Here is a 22,472-nt window from a genome sequence, read left to right as displayed (position 1 = left end):
AACACACATTAATTACATTAACTTCTCTTGAGGTAGATTTCCATCCATTCTTTTGCAAGTGGTTATGTTTCAGTTTAAGAACCGTTTGAAAGGAGAGCTGTGCAAAGGTCTGTGTGTGCTTTCTGGGTTTCTGGCCCAGTTCTCACTGCTGTAGGAAATCCCAGGAGAAAACAGTGGAAGCTGTGGTAGTAACTGTCTCATGTTATAGCACAATGAATTTTTCCTTTTAAATCTTTGAAGATGCTGTGAATTTTCAATCATTTTGTACCTTGATCTTTGTTGTTGTTGTTGTTGGCCTATCAACTCATAAATAGTTAAATTTTTAAATAGAAGAGGATAATTGCCATGTTTCCACTTGAAATATTGTAGAGCCCCCAAGGCCCTTTCTTGGACAAATGTATTTTTCAGCAGCTCATTGTAATTTTGGTTTTGAGTGAAGATCCAACAAAATTAAACTCCACACCCATCCGTAGAGAAAGGTGCATTTTCAGCCTTCAACAATAGCTTTATTTAGAAGGATTTTAATGACTCCTTTGCAAAGGGGGAAGGTTTCTGCACTGAGAGGGGCTGTCCTGAGGAACACAGAATGACTTCTCTGCTGTCCAGGTTGACAGAGGAGAGCCAATTGTGTGGATGATGATTATGCAAGATGGAAAAGTGCTGATAGACTGTGGAAAAATACAAGTGTGAGCCTAAGAGCTTTGCAAAGCTGTTAGAAAAAGCAGCTTGGAGCAGTGCTCTGGGGCTGCCCAGGGGCAATGTGCAGTGGCAGGGCTGGGTTAGGGGAGGCTTAGGAAGCTGCTTGGGGTGCTTGGTTTCATGGAGAGCAGGAACCAGCACCCTGGCAGGTTTTAACTGGGGGCAGGGGTGGGTTTCAGGTGGGTGGTTGTATCATTTTCATATATAATAACACTTTTAAGATTTTAATTATTTTTTTTTAATTTACAGTTTTCAGTAATGAAAGTAAAGTTTCAGGTGATTGATCAAATAAAAAAAGGAAAACCCAAACATTTCAGCTTCAGGTTAGGCTTGAGTAGACTTTTGCTGACATCAGAAATTTTTAATTGCACCAGCTAAATTACAAAGATGCTATCTGGGCTCTGGGAGCCAAGAGCACCATAATTAGGGCTGTTAGATGTCCCATTCTGCTTCCTCACTTTTGGCTTTAACCATCAAGGCACCGGATCCAGGTAAAAGTGAGCTGATTTAGGTGGAGGGCTTGGGGTGGTTTCAGGAGCAGCTGGAACAAAAGCCTCAGATTGTGACTGGTCCTGTCCCCTGGGGGAGCCTAAACCCGAGCGTGGGGGTTCATTGCATTGCTCTGCAGCTGTCTGTGTTGGGTGCTCACAAAGTGGCTTGCGCTGGCGTTTATTTTACAGAGTTCAGTGAATTCTGCCAGCCCTATCTGGTGCTGTTCCAAAGGGCAGCATCAGTCATTGGTTATGTAGGTTTACAAAATTATTTTTGGTTTCTTAAGGTGTTTTCATGTTTTCTTACATGCTGTTGTTTTTTCCAGCTAGAGACTGAGCTGAAGTGATATTTGTTAAATAAAGCTGTCTGGGTTTAGGCAGATATGTGGGTTTGCACACCCTGCCTTGTCAGAGCAGCTTGGGCACCAGTGCTGTGCTGCTTAGCGTGTGGCACCCAAAGTCTGTCCAGACACCTATCTCAGACCTCAGAACAGCTCATCTTTTTAAATTTACTAACAGATTAGTAAGCTTGAAAACGCAGAGTTGGAATAGTTCATATTTCATAGTTTCCACCAGAACATAAAGGCCCTAAAGCCCAGGATACACAGGAAGGGAAGCCACAACATCAATGTATTCAGGTGCATGCTTCTACCTTTGTCCTCAGGCACATGTCCCAGTTCAGAAGGGCACTCAAATATTTTCATAATGCCTTAGATTGCCCAACTGAAGCCAACAGGACTGCCTGATGGCAGAAAAACTGCTTATGATTAACATTAAACACATTATTTAGGTGCTGATTAACTGGGGCCTATGGTAGTTTAAGAATTGTGAGTGCTCAAAAATGAAATGTTTCAGTTCCTATATGTTGAAGATGGGTCTGGGAGTCACACAGAGAAAAATTATTGTATTTAATTTTTTTTTTCTGCCCACTGCCATATCTCCATAAGAAGGAAACGAGACTATTTAGCACAAAAAGCATTGGCAGTGATGATATTATTACTGTTATGATTGTTATTTTTTATAGGTTCAGAAATAGAAAATAAGTTCGTTGCTGCACAAAACTTTGGAAAACAAGAAGCATATTTTTTTATTCAGTGATTCTTTTAACTATTTTGGTACCTTATTTGTAGACTTACCTAGGAATTTTAAATGCTTTATGTGATAGGTTTGGAAAGAGAAATAAGTACCAGTTATAGGACCTGTTTTCAGAACTGAAATTTGGAAGTAATGTGGCTTCCAATATTTTGCCCTGTGATACGCGTGGCCACACGCATTTGTGGTTCAGCAAATTGCTCTGCTCTTCAGGCTGTGCTCAGGTCCCTCAAAGGCCAGGTGTGGGGGAACATAGCACTCCCAAGTAAGAAAAAGCATTGAAATTGTTAAAGCAACATTAAAAGTCATGCAGGAAGGTGTTTTGTAGTGCTAAGTAGGAAAAAATGAAATGCTTTCCATTTCAAAGCTGGCAAGGTTTATGTAGAAAGGCTATAGCAAATCAGTGGTGAAGCTATGAATAAAGTTCAAGCAAACAGAGGTAGTTTGCCTTTCTTTGCACAGTTCTGCTATCACAGGGTAAGACAGTTCAGGTTTAAATGCAAATGTTAACTGCTCAGTATATTCATTTGTGAGTAAAGCTTTCACTGCCCAGCCAGAAAGCTCTCTGCAACGTCTTTGTTACAAGTTTGTAAAGCAAACAGAAACGCAGCAGGGAGGAGAGTCTGGAGCTCCCAAAATCTGAAGCTGAGGTTTTAAATGGCTAGTGAGCTGCCAGTTGATGAGCTCTTAACCTTTTGCAAATGACCTATGCGATAGATATATGTATTTACACTTCAGATTTCCAGCAGTAGTTATCCAGTGAACTGAAATATCTTCATAGACCCCCTTCCAGGGTAATATTTCAGTCCCAGCTTCATTGTTGTTGGAGATGGAGCTCTTGTAAGCCAGTATATAAATCTCTTCCTTGAGCAGCTAACTTTTACAGGCATTTTACAGGTTGGAGCATCTGACTCCATTTTTAGATAATTTTGAGTCTTTCTGTTCTAACACTCAAATTGATTCCAGCAAGGTCTTTTTTTTGTTTCGTTGGTTGGTTTTTTGTTTCGTTGGTTCTGTTTTTGTTTTGTTGGTGTTTTGTTTGTCCTAAACTTGCAGTGAGACATTTCTCATTTACTGGGAAATGGTGAAGCTATCACATGCTGGGAGAAGGTAGTCCTGAGTAGTTCTCTCCTTGAGAAGGGCAGTGAAGCTCAGAAGGGTTATTTGCCATCTGAAGGACTGAACTTGCAGTTGCTGAAGTTCTTTGAGGCTGGTGATACTGTTGATGTTAGATCCAGGTCTGTGGAGCACCCGAGTACAAAAGGTTGCTTCAGGGTGAATGTTTTTCCTTGCATTTTAAGTTCCACCTGTGTGTTACAGCTTGGCAAGCCAGTGCTGTGCCTGCTTGGAGATCCCACAATCACAGAATGGTTTGGGGTGGAAGAGACCTTAAAGATCATCTTGTTCCACCCCCTGCCATGGCAGGGACACCTCCCACTGTCCCAGGTGGCTCAGAGCCCCATCCAGCCTGGCCTTGGGCACTGCCAGGGATGCAGGGGCAGCCACAGCTGCTCTGGGCACCCTGTGCCAGGGCCTGCCCACCCCCCAGGAAAAAATTCCCTGCTAATATTCCTTCATGCCGCTCCTTTGGATTTCAGCAGAAAAGACAGACGTTTCAGCTGAGTCAGGAAGAGCTGTGCCACTGGTGCCTTGGCTTGGTGACGGCATGGCCTGGCCTTTCTGGCACCACAAGTGGGCTAAGGGTTGTGGAAATAATACAGTCTTCCTTTTGAATGATGTCTTGTGTTTTGACCCTCGTTTTGTCCCTCTGCTGCGCTTTTTCTCCAGCTGGGACGACAGCAGCTCTGTCAGCAGCGGGATCAGTGACACCATAGACAATCTCAGCACGGATGACATTAACACCAGCTCCTCCATCAGCTCCTATGCCAACACTCCTGCCTCCTCCCGCAAGAACTTAGATGCACAGGTGAGAGCCTTGCTTTATTCAGCTAACATTGGTATTTGTTGTGTTCTCTGTGCAGGAGGTGTAATTGTTTTATGTGCCCGTGTTCACAGGGCTTCTTGGTTGAGGGAAGGGACGAGGATCTGATTCCATGTTTCAGAAGGCTGATTTATTATTTTATGATGTATATTATATTAAAGCTATACTAAAAGAATAGAAGAAAGGATTTCACCAGAAGGCTGGCTAAGAATAGAAAAAGAAGGCATGAATAGCAAAGGTTTGTGGCTCGGGCTCTCTGTCCAAGCCAGCTGACTGTGATTGGCCATTAATTACAAACATCCAACATGAGACCAATCCCAGATGCACCTGTTGCATTCCACAGCAGCAGATAACCATTGTTTACATTTTGTTCCTGAGGCTTCCCAGCTTCTCAGGAGGAAAAATCCTAAGGAAAGGGTTTTCCATAAAAGATGTCTGCAACAGTTTTAGGTAGCTGAACTTGAACACACAGCCTGCCCTCAGTATAGGCAGTGTCACTAATAACCACCTTGTCATCCATGGCATTTGCAAATATTTCCTCTCTGGGTGGAACCCAAGGCATCTCTGCCATGGTGATGTCACAACAATTGGGTCTTGTCTTCCTAGAGGTACTGCTGCACAGAAAACAGATTTTATATAGATATTTTTGAAATATCTGTATAAATGTATAGAATGAAATGGTGTTATGTTTTTCATAGAGAATATGAAACGGTTTTACCTTTTTCCTTTAAGTAATAGAATACAATAAAGTAACATCAAAGTTCAAAGGTTGTTTACACTTTCATCAGAAATGTAAGCATGTTATGCAAATGAAATTGATTTTATTAAATTTCCAGAGCTGTGTGTTATTGAAGGCTTTCTGTGTTTGCCAGCATTTCGTGGGAGGATAAACTTTGCCTCCATCAGCAGGATGCATGTACACTTTGTGCTCAGACACCGCACATCCAAAGAGTGTGGAACAAGTGAAGGCATCTGACAGTTTCTCATGGACCAAACAAACTGCATAACACAGAGATTTGCACTAATACAACCTGCATTTTTTTTTTTACCAATTCCATAGATTTTTGTTTGGACTAAAAAGCCCAGCTTGGTTCTGGTGCTGCTGGAGGGGCTCGGGTGCTGTGTGCTGCAGCCACTGGGCTGTGGTGACCTGGCAGAGCAGAGGGGTGTTGGTGTGACCTGCTCCTCTGTTCCTTCCCTCTGTTAATCTCCTCCAGTCCTTAAATCTGTTTTTGGCATCAGTTTTGAGGGAGCCCTGTGGTTGCTGTGAAGTATTGCTGTGTCTCCAGACTGAGGTGCAGGCTCAGAGCAGTGTTTGTTCCCTTGCCATGCAGTGCATCTTTGAGCCTGCACAAAGGGGTTCCAGGTAGCCTCTGTTTGCCTCTCAGCGGCTGCACAGGCACCTGGAACTGCCAATGCAAGGCCCATACAAGCTGAGAGGAGTTAAGATCTATCAAGCATGTTTTTCAGAATAAGACAGGCAACTGGAAGTATTTTTTGACCATTGTTACTGAATCCTGTTGGGGAGGGAAAAAGGAAAACTTAGGGAGATGTGACTAAACATTAACCTGAGGAAAAAAAAAAAACTCATGTGACTTCTATCTACTGGTGGATCAGATTCTTGGAAACACCTCTGAGAGATCAAAATCTGTGTTGACAAACTCCTCTTCCTCCCCCACAACCATTACAGTATCCAAGAGGGTGCAGACAGACACCAGAAGAAAAGCAGCTGGAGCTTGTTCAGGCAGTGGAGCGTGGTTGTTGGCAGAGGAAGCTGGGAGCCAAGAATGTACAAGTGGTGTTTGCAGTTTTTTGGTGTGATGTGTGTCTCTGACCTGCTTCTCTGTTCAGTTTTCATGAATGGCAATCTTTATTCCAAGTGTTCTGTTATCTGGAAATTATTGTCCAGAAAATAGTTCATTTTCAGTGGAACAAACTGCCTGAATCTTGTCAGCCAAGGGAGTGAAATGGAGTGCTGAAATGCGTGGCTTGCAGGGTTATTTTTTGGCTGACCTCAGAGCTCATGATGCAGTGAATGCTGCAGAGACACCTTTCCTGTCCTCCTGAAGGACCCTGTGAGAGCCAGGGCCCAGGTGTGCCTTCCCCAGGCTGCTTCCACACAGGACTGGCACAATTTGCAGAGGGATGTGGACTTTCCTTCTGAGGGTGTCCCTTGCTTTGGTTCCCCTACACAGTCGGTGCTTTTGAGCTGCTGTGATTCTGTCACATCTCTTAGAGAGGGTACAGAAGCTGGATTTCAGATAATGAAGGAGGGAGCTTGAAGCTAATACATGTGCAGCTGGGAGTCCAAGCAAATAATGCAGCAACATCAAAGGGAGAGAGTCTGAACATGTCAGTGTGTGCTGATAAAATCAGGAACTCAGGCAGAATCATCTCTGCAAAGAAAGGCATAGTTGCAGTAGGAAAAAATCTCTGTTGGGATTTCTCTCTGATTTTCAGGGCTGTTGAGAGCCCCATATTCCAGAAGCTGCAGTTTCCCCATCTTTGAGGAACAGGACTTAAATATCATATTAACTCAGTCTTCAGAGACATTCATAGCTGTATCCTCTTTTCATAGCAATGCAGTGAAGATGCTTGCACGTTGTTTCTGGGAACCAGAATTTGCCTTGCCACGTTCCCATGTCCTGCTGTGATTATGCCAAGTACCAAACCATTTAATGTAGTTACAGGAGTTTTGGCACCCTAGTATTTGTCCTTTTTATTGCACAGAATTAGATAAGTTGCCTTTATCACAGTACTACATGTAGTGTGCCTTTAAAGTCACATCATATGCATACTTTTAGGAGAAATTAAGACCTAGGTGGGCATTTGAAAATAACTTATTTAAGTGAAATAAGATGGGAGAAAGAGACCAAGTAACAAATTCAATCATGTCATGGGAAAAAGATCGGAAGATAGAAGGGTTCCTTTAAATAGAAAACTGCAGCCTCCCTAAGCAGTTGGATAAGACATCTTTTCAGGAAAGATGGGTTTGTTCTGTTCACAGCTTCAGATTTACAAAAACTTTGAGTGAGTTGAGAAATGCTGGTGGTTTGCTCCTGGCTCAGGCTTTGCTCTCAGCTCGCTGTGTCTGGCCATGACCTCCAGCCACAGTATTTCCACTTTCACCCCTCTGGGTGGGTGGGTTTCTGCTGCAGTCCCCAGCCAGGTTTCACTGTGTTTTGGTTTGAGTCCTTAGTCATGTTTCTGTGCTGTTCTCAGTGTTTACCATTAAACAGAGGCATCTCTGGCCAGAGGGTTTCAGAGGTGGAGGTGCAGCGTTTCAAAGGCTGCAGGAAAGCTTTGGCTGTGGGAGCAGTAGTAGAATAAAAGGCAGGAGAGCAAAGGTGGAGAGGATTTCTTGCAGTGCTGTTCTCTCTGTGCAGACTGGCTGTACTAACCTTACAGATTAGGGGAGGGGAAATAGAAGGTATAGGAATATTTTCTAGTCAACTAAAACTGAAATAAGGTCTTTGCTAGCAGGCAGGTGTATTTCTTGTTCTTGAACATTAGCAGTGCATACACACAATTCCAGACAAGGAATTGGAACAAGATACTGAGGTGATCACGTGAGGAATGGTGTCTTTGAGGTGGCTTTGTTGCTTGATTATTTGGTACGTTTTGCCTGTGCTCTCTTCCAAGATTTGTGAATGTAGGAGCTGTTTGCATGGAATAGTGATTTTGGAGAGGCACAGGACATAGGAGCAGTCACACTGTGAATTTATTACACACCTGCTGATGGTCAGAAACAGAAAGGTGACCCAGCTGCCCCAAACCTGGCAGGCACAGGAAGAGAAGGGAGTTAGAAGGCAGAGATCCGTTCAAGCCTACACGGGGTTGCTCTCTTTGAGTGGAGAGGTAGGGAAACAAGCACAAGGAAAGTACAAGTATATGATATTACCTAAATCCATAATTCAAAATGCAGGTTAGACTCATGACTCAATATGTAGATAAATAACCCAAGCCCCGTTTCCTGACTGAAGAGAGACTGTTGTGATATGTGGTGTCAGCTTTCACACACTGATTGCTTAACTAGTTTTTCAGGCTTTAAAAAAAAACATAGTTACAGTAAAAAGCAGAGGAAATTCAACCACAGTTCCTCTGAATTCTTTAATATTAATGGTGTGATCTGATAGGTAAATTCATAAACTTTAAACATTCTTTAGGAGCTTAAAAGCTGAAAAGCGTGGTAAATAATCTTACAGCTTCTCTGTGCTGTGTTTTTCTGTTTATCCAAAAGGAACAAAGACTGTGAGCTTTATAATGCTTTAGGATATTTAAAATAATTTCCTTTTAAATAAATGATTCCTTTTGCCTACCACACAGTTCTGAGCACATTCAGCTTCTGCTGAGGCTGCAGGGCAGACAGGTGGCACCAAGCCTCACCAAAAGCCATCGGCCTGCGCTTGGAACTGCAGGCAGGTGCTGAACTGTCAGTCCCTTTCAGGGTGCTGTGGTGCTTGGAGAACACTTCAGCTGGGAATTTCTGATCCTGATCAGTCAAATGTGTGGATATTTGTCATTTGTGCCTGATCACAACATGGTTGGGTGTGATGTTACCACATTCACCAAATTTAATCAACAGCATTTGACAGGAGTAGAATTCTAGAAGAGTAATTGTTAGCAGTGGGAAATATTAATGCATGTATGTATAAAGTATACACATATATATAGGGCAGTGTATTTAATGTAAGCATTTCTGAGATTTTGGAAAAGGTTTACTAATGGGAAATTTTTCGATTTAATATTGAGCTTAGCAAAATTCTCCATAAGAGACTGGTAACAATCAATCTGTGCAAAGAATAGGGGAAGAAACAGTCTGCAAGAGAAACAAAAGTAATTTATGCATTGAAGTCAGTCTCAAGTATTGTTAGAAAGTTTTTCTTCAGTCCTTGGGTGTTCTTCTACTATGTTAGGTTAGATTTAAGAGCATTCCACATATTCAGATCTATTCCAAAAGCTGCCTCCTCATGCTCTGGAGATCAGATTGCCAGACAAGAGATAAGAAAGCAGCAGGAACAAAGGAAGGCTGGCTGCACAGGTTTGAAATGCGTTTTTGGCATTGCAGTAAAAGGGTTTGTCAGAAATTTGAGATGGAGGATTATAAATGTCATGGAGCTGAATCTGTCCTTTATACATCAAGTAGGGTTTTTTCCCCCCTTTATTCATTCCAAGGAGTGTGGCTGTTGTGTTTTTTTGTGTTTTTGTTATAAAGCATATTAAAAAAAACATGTCATTGCTGGGGTTACCTTCTTGCTGTGACATTTCTTCCTCAAAAGCATGTCATGTTTGTTGGTACTCAGAGATGACTGCTGAGCTGATTAATCAGGGTGATGGTTCCTCCATAGGAGGCTTCTTAAAAGAAAGACTTGCTCTGAAAGTTGCCTTGCAATTCCTTTTCTGCCCTAGACGGACGCAGAGAAGCATTCCCAGGTGGAGCGGAATTCCTTGTGGTCGGGCGATGAAGTCAAGAAGTCGGACGGGGGATCTGACAGCGGCATAAAGATGGAGCCGGGCTGCAAGTGGCGGCGGAACCCCTCGGATGTGTCGGACGAGTCCGACAAAAGCACTTCTGGTCGGAAGAACGCCGTCATTGCCCAGACGGGCTCCTGGCGGCGGGGCATGTCCGCTCAGGTCGGCATCACCGCGCCGAGGCCCAAACCTGCCACCGCCTCAGGCACCTTAAAGACACCTGGGACAGGTGAGAGAAGGCGGAGGGTGTACACAAGCCAGAAATGTGTTCGGTGTGAAAACAGTTTAAATACTTTGCAGAGGCAGAACCTGAACTTCAGGTAATCCTGGCTGTATTTTTAGGCATTGCTTTAACCTAAGCAGCATCTTGTATGTCCACGTTTCTATTTCTGGCTGAAAATGTGTATTTCAAATTACTACACCCTGCCAGTTGTTTTCATGAAAAACTCTGGTCTTAAGCCAAACTATTTATTTGGCACAGTATTGCTGTGTGAGGAACAAATAATATCATTTTAGTTTTGAAAATCACTGTTTTTGAAAATCACTGCTAACCAAGAGCATACAGTATATATGGTTGAGGAGATTTTTCCCCCCCCCCCCCCCCTTACTAAACAAGCATGTTTGTTTATACTAAACCTGATTTCTGGATTTTATTTTAAGTGTATTTTAGCACTTGCAGGTGTATGAATGAAAATTGGTTGAATTTGCATAACCAAGCAATATAATTTAATATCTCTCTTTTTATTAGGTCTTGTACACATTTGTATATGAAAAAGTTAAAGTTACATACTGTTTTGAACAATACAAATGCTTTAACAATGCCTTTTAGGGAAATTATGCTATCAACCTAACACTACTAGTGCGTAATGATAGAAACGATCGATCTGTGGTAGCTTCAGAGAGAAACTTTTTTTTCTTATCTGTCACTATTATGTGAGGCTGTTCTGCTTTGCATATTCTCAAAGGCAAAGGCACCACACACTTTCTTTGGCAAGTCTGCATGTGTAACTCACTAGAGTGGCATGGAAGCTCAGTGCAGACTCGATCATAACTTTGAACCGCACTGCAGTGGCTAACGCGCTTTTGCTTTTCATGCTGCTTTGAGTTTCATCATTTGCTTGATGTTTTCAAGTCATTAAATATTAGAATTCTTTTTCTATTTTTGTAGGGAAAACTGATGACGCCAAGGTATCAGAAAAGGGTAGACTATCTCCTAAAGCTGGACATGTTAAACGTTCCCCATCAGATGCAGGACGCAGCAGTGGTGATGAATCCAAAAAGCTTCCCACAAGTAACTCTAGGACAGCTGCTGCTAATGCTAATGCATTTGGATTTAAGAAACAGAGCGGGTCAGCCGTAGGCATGACCATAATCACTGCCAGTGGGGCAACTCTCACCAGTAGATCGGCTACCTTGGGAAAGATCCCCAAGTCATCTGGACTCATGGGTAGGACCACTGGTCGGAAGACTAGTGTTGATGGCTCCCAGAACCAGGATGATGGCTACTTAGCACTTAGTGCACGAACTAATCTCCAGTACCGTAGCTTGCCCCGGCCCAGTAAATCCAGTAGCAGAAGTGGAGCTGGGAATAGATCTAGCACGAGTAGCATAGACTCCAACATAAGCAGCAAGTCAGCTGGGTTGCCTGTCCCTAAAATCAGAGAGCCTGCCAAGGTAATCCTTGGAAGCTCTCTGCCAGGATTAGTCAATCAGACTGATAAAGAGAAAGGGATTTCGTCTGACAACGAAAGCGTGGCTTCATGTAATTCTGTTAAAGTGAACCCTGCATCACAGCCTGCTGCTAGCGGAGCTCAGAGTACCCACCAGCAAGGAGTCAAGTACCCCGATGTGGCCTCTCCCACCCTGCGCAGGTAGGCACAAATTCCTCCGTTCTGCACTGGTGTTGGTGGGAGCTCGATGAGCAGCACTGCCAGCCCGGCCTGGCTGGCCCCGGTGCAGCACTTTCTATTCAGTGGCTTAGTTCAAGGTCTCGGTATTTACATTGAATTTCACACAAACAGCTTGGCCAGCGTCGTGGATACATAGGGCGTCATGCGACAGCAGCAGAAATCCAGCGTTCAGGGAAAAAGCCAAACCTGTCTGGCAGAAGCTTTGGCAGTTACAGTTTGAGTCACCTTGTTGCAGAAATCATACCTGGAGGCTCTCATCTGTGCAGATGTCACAGATATAAGAATTTTCTTACCTGAAGGTTACTGAGGAGTTCTTGCACAGATGTATATGTAACAAACCTGGAAATATTCCAGTCGTGGATCAAATAAACCAACAACTGGAGGGTTATCTCAGATTTTCATTATGACAGCGGCATTGACCTGCCAGGCTTAGATTCACCCAAAGCAAACTATTACAGCTTGTGTGGATTAGCCCAGTATGTTGCAAGACTCAACATTTTAGCCTGTGAAGATGAACCCTAAATAAAATTGCTGTCTAAGCTGGGTTAAATTTTCTTATTTAATACTATTTTTTGGACAAAAATCCTGTCTTCTATATCTCCAAGAGTACCCCACACACTAACATTAACAAATAGTTAGTGAGGAGCTGATTGTTGATGCAGTGTATATCAGAGCCTTGATATTGGTGAAAAGTTCTGTTAATATTATTTTTCAACTGAATTTGAGTAGCTTGTGTGTTTCAAGTTGCAGTGTTTTGCATTTCATTTTGTCGTGACGCCCATATTACCCATACAGTTATGCTCCATCATCCTGCTTCCAGTGATGTGAGAAAGCCCCATTCCATCTGAAGCACCAGTGCAAGCATAATGGCTGTGATGGCAGCTTAGGCTGATGCTGTGAACTGTTTTTAGATGGGTGGTTTTATTTGAAGAGTCTGTGTGAGGGTAATTGAAGATACTTTATTTTGTACCTGCTTAACAATAGATAAGCTGTGTACTTTGGAACGTGTAATTTTCATCAGTGGTTAGTTCAAAACTCCAGTAGGCCTTTCACTTCTATAGGATACACAATGGGAAATGCAGATTTTCAGTGATTTCAGTGTGCCTCAGGCACACTGGTGGGATTGTGATTGGGAACTTTTTATTACTGAAAAGCTGCATTGCTGGCTGTGTAATTGAAATACATTAGAAATACACGAAACTTCAAAGAGCAGACACTGAGGCTCAATTTAACTGTTCCTTCATTTGATTTGCAATTTCACACTTGAATTTTCACCAGCCTGTCAAAGTTGTCATGTGTTGAAATACATCAGAGTTGAATTGGGCCTCGTCTGCTTATTACTAATTTCTAGGATGACAGTAAAGAAGATTTTGAGCTTAATTTTTGTAGTTGAGTTGCAGACATTGTTTTTTGCATATTTCCTCTTGGCCCTGTATTTTTTTTGGTGCTACACAGTGAACTAGTACCCATACCTTTGTAATGGTACAGAATTACCTATAAGTTCACAAATATATGTAACTTCCATGTTGTCATAAACAGGGCATAGCTTAAAAACAGCCTATAAACAGTTGTATGGGTGTTTGGGGTTTTTTGAGCTCTGGAATGCTTTCTTTAGGCATGGCTTCCCCAGTGCAGCTGAGGAGGATGTGTGCTCTGGCACAGGAATACCCTGGGGAATGCACTGAGCTGGTGTAGCTGCTGAGTGCCATGGAATCATGGACTGGTTTGGGTCAGAAGGGACCCTGAAAATCATTTTATTCTGATTGCCCTGCCATGGGCAGAGAGTCCTTCCACTATCCCAGCTCATTCAAAGCCCCCCCCAGCCTGGCCTTGGGCACTGCCAGGGATCCAGGGCAGCCACAGCTTCCCTGGGCACCTGTGCCAGGGCCTGCCACCCTGCCAGGGAAGGATTTCTTCCTTGTGGCTGATGTGAACCTGCCCTCTCAGTTGGAGGTGTTGTCCAGGTGCCCTGTGGCCAGTACGTACCTGCCCAGCCCAGGTGTATTCCATGCACTGGAGCTGCAGGAAGCACCTGTGCAGCCTGGGCGCTGCAGCTAGGCCATTCACAGCATCATTCCACCCCTGCTGACCAGAGCTGGGCCCTAGCAAGGCTTCCTCCTGCTGCTGCCCAAAACTCCCATGAGGCGGCCTCTTGACTACTTAAACCCAAAAATAAGTCTTTGGAGAGGAAGGGAAGCAGATCAGCTTCTCCTCCCGAGCTCTGGGAATGAGAAGCAACATCAGCTTGATGGTTTCACAGCTCCTTGGGTCCACTCTTCCCTCTCCCTGCTATAGCTGGGCAGCAGGAGCTCTTTCTTTTCAAATGTGGGCTTGCTCCAGGTGCTGCAGGTGCCCAGCTCTAACACAGCCTGTTCCTGGGAAGTGATGGACAAGGTGACTTAGTGTCCAACAACCTGGGCATGCTCCAAAGCAGAAAGTTCTGCCTGGTGCACCCCTAAGTCTTCAGGAGCACTTGTGTGTAAGTGCTGTAGTCCTCTATTCTGAAAGGTTTCATCCACAGTGAATGATAAAAAAGCAAATCTATACAGGTGTGTGTGAGGAAAACTATGGTTCCAAATGTAGTTACAGGAGCCAAGAGACAGAAACAAAAGCAGTGCTTTGGGGTGGGTGTTTGAAGCTGGAGTGGAAGATAATGCTTCTTTCCTAATTCTGAAGATCAGTTTTGGAATGATTGATAATTTAGTCTGAAGCATGTTTACTACTGAGGCACTTGGGCACTTCTGAGAGGTTTCCCATTGACTGTGTTTGAGGGCACTGGGGTCTTTGCTTCCTTGGCATGAGCTGCATCACAGGCAGCAGCGATGCTGCCGTCAGCCTCCTCGACTTCGGGAACTCACCTAGCTTTTTACTAGCCCATTCCAGGTGCCAAAAAGCAGGTAACATCACATTCTCCACTAAAAAATACTGTTCCCAGCCAGCTTGGCTCATGGAATGAGGCAAGGCTACGTTTGGTATGAGTTCAGTGTTGCATCCCAGCAAAAGCTGCTTCTGTGAGGAGCATTTGGTGATTTGTGCAGAATTTACCTGGTCAGCAAGCTTCCAATCTCTAGTATTCCATCCTTCAGATTGTTTCTCTGGTGCCCTTTTTCCTTAAGGAGCAGAAGAGGATGTGGTTGTATGTCAGTTCTGTGAGGCTGTATTTTAGCTTTGTGGAAGTATTGGTTGATTCAGAGGTGACACACCTGAGATAGGTTTGATGCTGTTGTAATTTCCTCTGGGCTTCATTGAAAGGGACAGTGAACACAAGGAGATTATAAATGTAGAGTTGCTTATGTTCAATCTAGGATCGTGTACTCAATGCTGGTTTTCTGAAGCTAAGATGAAATAGAAGATATCCTTGTGCTTACATTTTATGTATTTTTCATGCTGTCTTCTCTTTTACAGACTATTTGGTGGCAAGCCTAGTAAACAAGTTCCCATCACAACAGCTGAAAATATGAAAAACTCAGTAGTCATCTCCAACCCTCATGCTACCATGAGCCAGCAGGGTAACCTTGACTCCCCGTCTGGCAGTGGTGTGCTGAGCAGTGGGGGCAGCAGTCCCCTCTATGGTAAAAACACAGATCTCAACCAGTCTCCACTGGCTTCCAGCCCCAGCTCTGCCCACTCGGCTCCTTCCAACAGCCTGACGTGGGGCACCAACGCCAGCAGCTCCTCTGCAGTTAGCAAGGATGGCCTTGGGTACCAGTCTGTCAGCAGCCTGCACACCAGCTGCGAGTCCATCGACATCTCCCTGAGCAGCGGGGGCGGGCTGAGCCACAACTCCTCCAGTGGCTTGATCCCAGCCTCCAAGGACGATTCTCTGGCTCCCTTCGTCAGGACCAGCAGCGTTAAGACCACGCTGTCTGAAAGGTTGGTGGGTTTCTCTCTTCTTTCCGTGTGTTTGTATCTCGAGTGGGAATGAACTCCTGGCAGCAGCAGCCAGTGCTGCAGATACAGATCAGGTAATGCCTCTGAGCAGACAGTGCAGGTAGCTCCTGGACTAGAACATACAGATAAGTTATTCCCAGAAAGGAGCCCAGTTCAGAGCAGGAGGATGGGTTCAGAACAGGTTTTTATTTTGCTGTCGCAGCCAATGTGACTTTTTTTTGCTACCAGATCCTTCCAAAGATCCACTTTTAATTGAGCTGGTAGTGGTATTTTTAAAAACCTTCCAGTTTTGATTTGAAAAGTCAACTGTTTCCTGTTAAACTTTTTGATTGTAGAATTTGATTGCTTTCAAACTGGGGGTGATGCTGAAAAGCAAGTGCCCATGTCTGCAGTCACTTGATCCCTTCTCATCCTCTCCCTGCTGTCTTGTCCTATCTCCAGTTGTTCACTGCAATATTTCAGTACAAGCATTCATGTGGATGCTTAGTGAATCCTGTTGGAAGCTGGATCCAGGTGAAGAGCAATCATCTGGATTGTATTTCAGACCGATCAGGTGCCCAGCTCTGTGCACAAAGAGGTTCAGTGGTACCTGTGTGGGCACAGGTGGCACTGGGAGGAGGCTGAGCAGGAGGGAGGGAGCAGGGCTTTTCAGTATCAGAGCTGCATCGGTGCCACACTGAGCTGGCACTGGGCTGAGCTCTGCAGGTCTCCGAGGGACCTCTTGTAGATGAAAGCAGAACCCTTCCAAGCCCTGGAAATCAGCTGTGTCCTGGTGTGTAGTGATGAGTTCAGGTAGCAAGATTTTTGTAGCTGTGTCTCAATGGAGAAAATTGCACCTGAATGTAATGTTCTGACAGTTTGGGGTTCTGTTTGTGTTTTATTATAATTCCTTTTTGTTGCTTCATCTTTTCATTCTAATACTCCTTCTTCTCTTGTTTTCTGTCTTGTTGGACTGCTCTTTCTAGCCCTCTTTCCTCCCCTGCTGCTAGCCCCAAATTCTGCCGAAATACTTTGCCCAGGAGACAGGACAGGTAATGCTGTCTCAGGACAGGAGTATGCTCAAGGCTGCAGGTTTTGTTGCCCATCTCAGTGAAGCAAATTGTTTTGTGCCAGACTGTGCTCAGTTCAGTGCTCTGTTGTGTTCATCATCCAGGTGTGAACTGACACCAAGACATGCCAGTGAGAGTCCCTGCAAACACCCATCTCCCCACCCAGAGCAATCTGGAGAGTGGCATGCAGCACAGTTGGCATGTTTCTGGTGTTGCTCTCATTTCTGGGATGCCCTTTGGTTTGGGGGGCTCTTTTTAACCCACCCTTCTTATCTTTGCCAAAGGCAATTTGGAAGTCAAGCCCTTTTTTTTTCCCTACGAATCTAAACTCTCACTAGCATTTCAGCATTCCTCTGGCATGCTGCTTTTCCCACTGCCTTTCTGGCCTGTCCCTTTTGTTGTGAAGTCCCTGTGTCGTTCAGTGTTGTCAGTCTCTTACTGCAGCTTGGCTCATGGGTGTTTTCCAAGTACTTTGGTACTTCACAGTCATTCTTGTACAAATGAATGTTAAAGTTAGGAAAAGATGACACGAATCTAAACATTCAAGCTCACTTTTTCTCACTGATGTAATTTGTATCCCAGTCCCGTGCTGTAACTTAGCTATAAGGGTTGTCATTTAATTAATTTACTTAACCACAGGGGTATTTTCTTTAAAAACAAATTAACAGGCTCTGCTTGTCAGTTGTAAAAACATAAACTGAAATAGTTGCGTTTTGGGCAACTGATCGGTCCATTTTACTTTGCTAATGGAACTTAGGCTAAGATTTGGAAATTTTAACAGTCTGGGCTCAATACCTATTTACAGTAATTAGGGGCAATCCCTAAAGGGTGTCTGCTGAAAGAAATGATGGGAAGGTGGTTTGGACTAGAATATTCCCATGAGGTTTTACCAATAGCCTGCTGAAAAGTGTGTTTTTAAACACCCATTTGATGTTTAGAGAGCCATTTTTGTTCATTGTGGGTAGGAGAAACAGTGCAGTGAGGTTGTGAAGAGCTGTGGTTCCTTGGCATGGCAGCAGCTGCATGTTTGTGCAAACCCCACCTGCTGAGGAGGTCTGTGCATGTTCCTGCAGGGAGGCCCCAGCACCTTTTCCTCAGAAAAGGTGATGCAGATGTTTGTGCGTCCTTCGTCCTCATCTGACTCCTTCCCTGTTGTTCTTCTCTGAAGTTCTTTTCTTTTAACTTTTCTGCAGCGACCCACACCTTGATAGGAACACTTTGCCTAAGAAGGGACTCAGGTATTGGTGTTTCCACGTGGTTTAACATCTTCTGTGGTGGCTTTGGAGTTTGCTTTGTGTTTCTGTTGTGGCTGCTGGTGATGGTCGCAGTTTGCAAGAGGTGGCAACAATACTCTTCTTTTTTCTTCCTTTTTTCTTCCTTTTTTCTTCCTTTTTTCTTCCTTTTTTCTTCCTTTCTTCTTCCTTTCTTCTTCCTTTCTTCTTCCTTTCTTCCTCCTTTCTTCCTCCTTTCTTCCTCCTTTCTTCCTCCTTTCTTCCTCCTTTCTTCCTCCTTTCTTCCTCCTTTCTTCCTCCTTTCTTCCTCCTTTCTTCCTCCTTTCTTCCTCCTTTCTTCCTCCTTTCTTCCTCCTTTCTTCCTCCTTTCTTCCTCCTTTCTTCCTCCTTTCTTCCTCCTTTCTTCCTCCTTTCTTCCTCTTTTCTTCCTCCTTTCTTCCTCCTTCCTTCCTCCTTCCTTCCTCCTTCCTTCCTCCTTCCTTCCTCCTTCCTTCCTCCTTCCTTCCTCCTTTCTTCTTCCTTTCTTCTTCCTTTCTTCTTCCTTTCTTCTTTCTTCCTCCTTCCATTTTTTCTTCATTATTTTCTTCATTTTTTCTTGCTTTCTTTCAATCCTCAAAGAAGGCCATTGACAGCTGAGCTTTTTTCATCCAGTGTCCTCACTGCTTGAGCAAGAACTGTGGCTTTTGCTGGCTTAATTGCTGAAAAGCATCTCAAACCAACCCTGGGCTTGATTTAAAAGCATTAATATTTCTGTGCCTATTACATGGAGTGACCTGAAATAGTTTTTTAACCTTGGGAACCTTGGTGTTGTGATAAATAGAAAAGATTTACAAGATCATGCCAAACCTTTCAGGATGAAATTGGACATTAATTTTTTTTTAACTGCATCATAATACCTTAATCTATGTTTTATAATTTATATTCTATTTAATCTATACCTTATTCTCCACTCTCGTAGAAAATAACAAAAAAAATCATCAAATAAACTTTCAGCTGTTGTCTTCTCACATGTTTTGTACATCTGTGAGGTAGTGATTTTTATAACATTTTTTTTCCCCATTGACACAAGCAATTCTAACCAGAATTACTGTTAGCTGTGTTAATTAAAGGCTTTATGCATTAAAGAATTTACAGTAGGTATCTCTGACAATTTAGGAAATTCAGTTTCTGAATTGCTTAATGCAGTGTTTGGGATCACTGCCTTGAAACTGCAGCTCTGATTTTTTCTGTGCTGTGCATCTTTTTCTTCAGAGCAGCCTTGTCCCATGAAGCTGAGTACTAAAGGCCTTTCTTAAAATGGCAATTTGTTTTAATGTTTCTATGGTCCTCTGTGTCTCTAATAAATACTCTTTTCTAAGACCAAAACATTTGAGTGCTGAAGAGGTAGGTATTAATGCTGACATTAAAAATAAACCTGTAGTGTGTTAAGGTAACATGACTGTTTAAAGCCCCTTTCTAAATAAACTGATTTATATGCAAAGTTTAAGAGATGCAGATTGTCAGGGATTGCTGCTGAAGTGTTGAGGCATAAGCAGAAGAATGAGTGTATTTTTTTAAAGCGGATTGGCTTTTAAAATGATTGCAGTGTTCCCATTGTTTTAAAATAATCTTAATAAGTGATATCTTACTGTAGGGCATTTACTTGAAGGGAATCAAATTAATTAAATAGATAATATCAGCAAATAATAGGCTCTAAGTTTTTGGAAGGAGAGCTAGGATCTCATAGGTATTTGTCCAAAGGCATAGCCCAAGACAGACACTGAATTCCATCAGCAGAGTGTTTCCACGAGGCTCTGGCTGTTGGTACCTGTGCCCCATCACGTAGCTCACAGAACACCTGCCCTGACACACCTATTTTTCACACATAGACACAATAAATGAAACCTAAGCTAAAGCCAGGGGGTTTTTTTTGCCACTGATGTTGGCACAGAACGTGTTTCTGCTATTTTCATTGCCTTCAGAAAAGGCTAAACACAGCCTCCTTTATGATGTTTCAGTGCTGTTGGTTTTGAACTAAATGGGATACACCTCCACAGGCCTTATATGGATGTCTGCAATATGAAATACTGGGTCACAGCTTGTTAAAAAAAATCCTGATAATGGCTTTGTTGCCTTGAATTTGGTTATAATATCACAAAAAGTCAGCTAAGGTTATTGATGTACCAAAGTATTTAAATAGTGTTAGAGTTTTGGCATAACTTAGGGAAAGGTTTTCCAAGTTACAGTTTTATTTTTAAATCATATGATGTAGCACACACTACCTTTTATCCTACAGTGCTACACAGCACAACTTCTACCTGTAACTTTTGGTTCACTCTGGTTTGGTTACACCTGAAGCCATAGGAAAGGAGTTTGTGGTTTGGTCTTTTTGCCCCAAAAAGAGGCGAAATGAATTAGGAACATGTTGGAAGAGCTTGGAGCAGCTCCTTAATTCAGAATTCTAATTGGTTTAGATTATTTAATCCTTTAATTTCATATGAGGATTCTTCCTTTTTTCTTTCTCTCTCTCTCCCACCCCAAGCCTTGTGACATTTCATGGTTGGTTTTTTGGTTTTTTGTTTTTTAACAAAAAAAAAACAGATAAATATCAAAGTCCATGGTGAAAAACCTGTTTGTTTTTGCAGGTATACTCCATCCTCCCAGCTCCGTAGTCAAGAGGATGCCAAGGAATGGCTCCGGTCCCATTCAGCAGGAGGACTGCAGGATACTGCTGCCAATTCTCCATTTTCATCTGGATCCAGCATAACATCACCCTCTGGAACCAGATTTAACTTCTCGCAGCTTGGTGAATAATTATGTGTTTGAATAATCCCAGCAGTGCGTTGTGTGTCCTGAGCACTGCATGTTGCACAGGATAATTTCCTTTCAGCAGCTCCCACATTGCCCCTGAGGAGGCACTCTCACTGAAATGAGTGTGACTGATTAGCATTGCTATCTCCTATGCCCAAAGGTGCCATGCTTGCAGTAACTTGGATTCTCTGGGACTAATCAGGTTCCCTAATATAAATTGTGAGCTTTATAAACTGCTCAGTAGAGCTGTTGTTGGTGTCACACATTGGGGTGCTTAGAGGACATGTGATGTTGCCTGCAGATGTTGCAACATCTGTAATTCTGTAAAATCCAAGCATTTTACTTACTGTGTGTGCCAGTCTCATCAGTTTGGTATTTTGTCTTTGTCTTTTCCAAGTGGCTCATTGGAAAATTGCAGAAAGCTCAGTCAAGCAATCTATAAACGTCAGGGGAGTTTCAAGTTAGAAAAAAAGCCATTCCTTCACTTAATTTCTTTGATAAACACATTTTAAATTGAGGAAACATTAAATGCTGATTGGCAGGATCCATGAAACATTGCAGGTTCTAGTTGACTGTATAAGCAGTTGAAATAACCCGATTTAAAGTACTAGTGGTGCTCATCTCTGTTGGGCTGCTTAAATATGACTTCGTTGCTTTGCAGTTTCTTCAGGTTTGTAAACTTCATCTTGAAGTGACATCTGGAAAAAAAAATACCTCTTTGGTTATGACTTTCAAAAGCCCCTCCATAATAATTAATATTATTGTTTAACATAAATCTATTGCTTATAGTAACTAATTTATAGACAATAATTATGTGCAAAATAGTTGAGCTTGCACTTGTGAACTTGTTGTGGGAATTCGGAGCAGATTGCACAGTCACTTATTTCTAGTGCAGTTTTGAGTTGCAGTAATGACATTCTGGAGCCTTTCCTTGAGTGTTCTGGAAAGAAACACATTGTATAAGTGGCTTTAAATAAACTGACACTTAGCAAAATTTCAGCTGAATATACACACAGCATGACTGCATTTCCAACAGCTAGCAAACTGTCAGGAAAGTTCATGAAATTTAAAAAAATAACCAAAAAGTGTTGTCAAAAGCCCAGAAACTTAACTCTTTATGTACAGTGTTGGAGATTATTTGTATTAGCTTCAAAAGCTCTTTGGCCACAAACTGCAGTGAACATCCAAAAAAAAAAGAAAATATGTTTTTCTGTGTTTTTAAGATGAGAGCTTAGAGATATTGGAATAAGAATTGGATTTAATTTAAGAGCAAATGATGATATGAAATTCAAGCACCTGTGAACTGAATTATCCTGTTTTCTACAATAGTCTGTATCAGTTGATGGTCTATATAGGAACAGGCAGTGACAGCACACCAAGAGGAACCAGATGTACAGTGATTTTGTTCTCTTTTTTTACCCACAAAATAACTAATTCTTATTAAATAGCAGGCATAATTTTAGCACAAAAGCTCTTTTGAGAAATGTGAGATTGCAGTACTTTTGTACTCTAAACACTGACTGGAAGAATATTGGCTTTTAAGGCAAAATTAGTATTTTACAGTTCTCAGGACATCATAGCTGAAAGTTCTGAACTGTACAGCTGAGCTGTACAAGCTCTTTATATTTTTGACTAAAATATATAGAAAAATGTCATTTTCTTAGAACCTGAAGGCTTTGAAGAAGGTAAGTCCTGCTCTATATAGACAAAATACTACAATTTTTGAGGAAGAACTGTTCTAAATTAAATGATTAATTAATTAATTAATTAACTAATTAATGAATTCGTTAATGACAAGATAATTTCCTTTCATTCTTCCATGCCTGAGAGGTGTTAGTGAGGTGACTCAGCTTGTTTGTGGAATTATGGACACATGGACATTATGGACACACAGACAGTGTTTA

The 22,472-nt window shown here is 42.6% G+C and overlaps 1 protein-coding gene across 11 annotated transcripts in view; it reads left to right on the top strand.

Annotated features, from left to right (window-relative positions):
* Positions 1 to 22,472, top strand: part of NAV2 (neuron navigator 2) — a 370,655-nt gene that overhangs the window by 314,016 nt on the left and 34,167 nt on the right. For 9 of the 11 annotated variants that reach the window (XM_074543924.1, XM_074543920.1, XM_074543916.1 and 6 more), the window contains 7 exons: positions 4,071 to 4,209; positions 9,634 to 9,925; positions 10,865 to 11,567; positions 15,012 to 15,479; positions 16,463 to 16,528; positions 17,740 to 17,784; positions 20,403 to 20,563. In XM_074543924.1, the coding sequence (XP_074400025.1) occupies positions 4,071 to 4,209; positions 9,634 to 9,925; positions 10,865 to 11,567; positions 15,012 to 15,479; positions 16,463 to 16,528; positions 17,740 to 17,784; positions 20,403 to 20,563 (1,874 nt within the window). The remainder of the gene's footprint in view (positions 1 to 4,070; positions 4,210 to 9,633; positions 9,926 to 10,864; positions 11,568 to 15,011; positions 15,480 to 16,462; positions 16,529 to 17,739; positions 17,785 to 20,402; positions 20,564 to 22,472) is intronic. The other 2 variants (XM_074543919.1, XM_074543918.1) reach the window with 1 other exon arrangement.

Source organism: Zonotrichia albicollis, chromosome 6, assembly GCF_047830755.1.
Source record: "Zonotrichia albicollis isolate bZonAlb1 chromosome 6, bZonAlb1.hap1, whole genome shotgun sequence".
Lineage (NCBI taxonomy): Eukaryota > Metazoa > Chordata > Aves > Passeriformes > Passerellidae > Zonotrichia > Zonotrichia albicollis.
The sequence above is the reverse complement of the archived record's forward strand: the minus strand, read 5'-3'. Positions and strand labels throughout refer to the sequence as shown.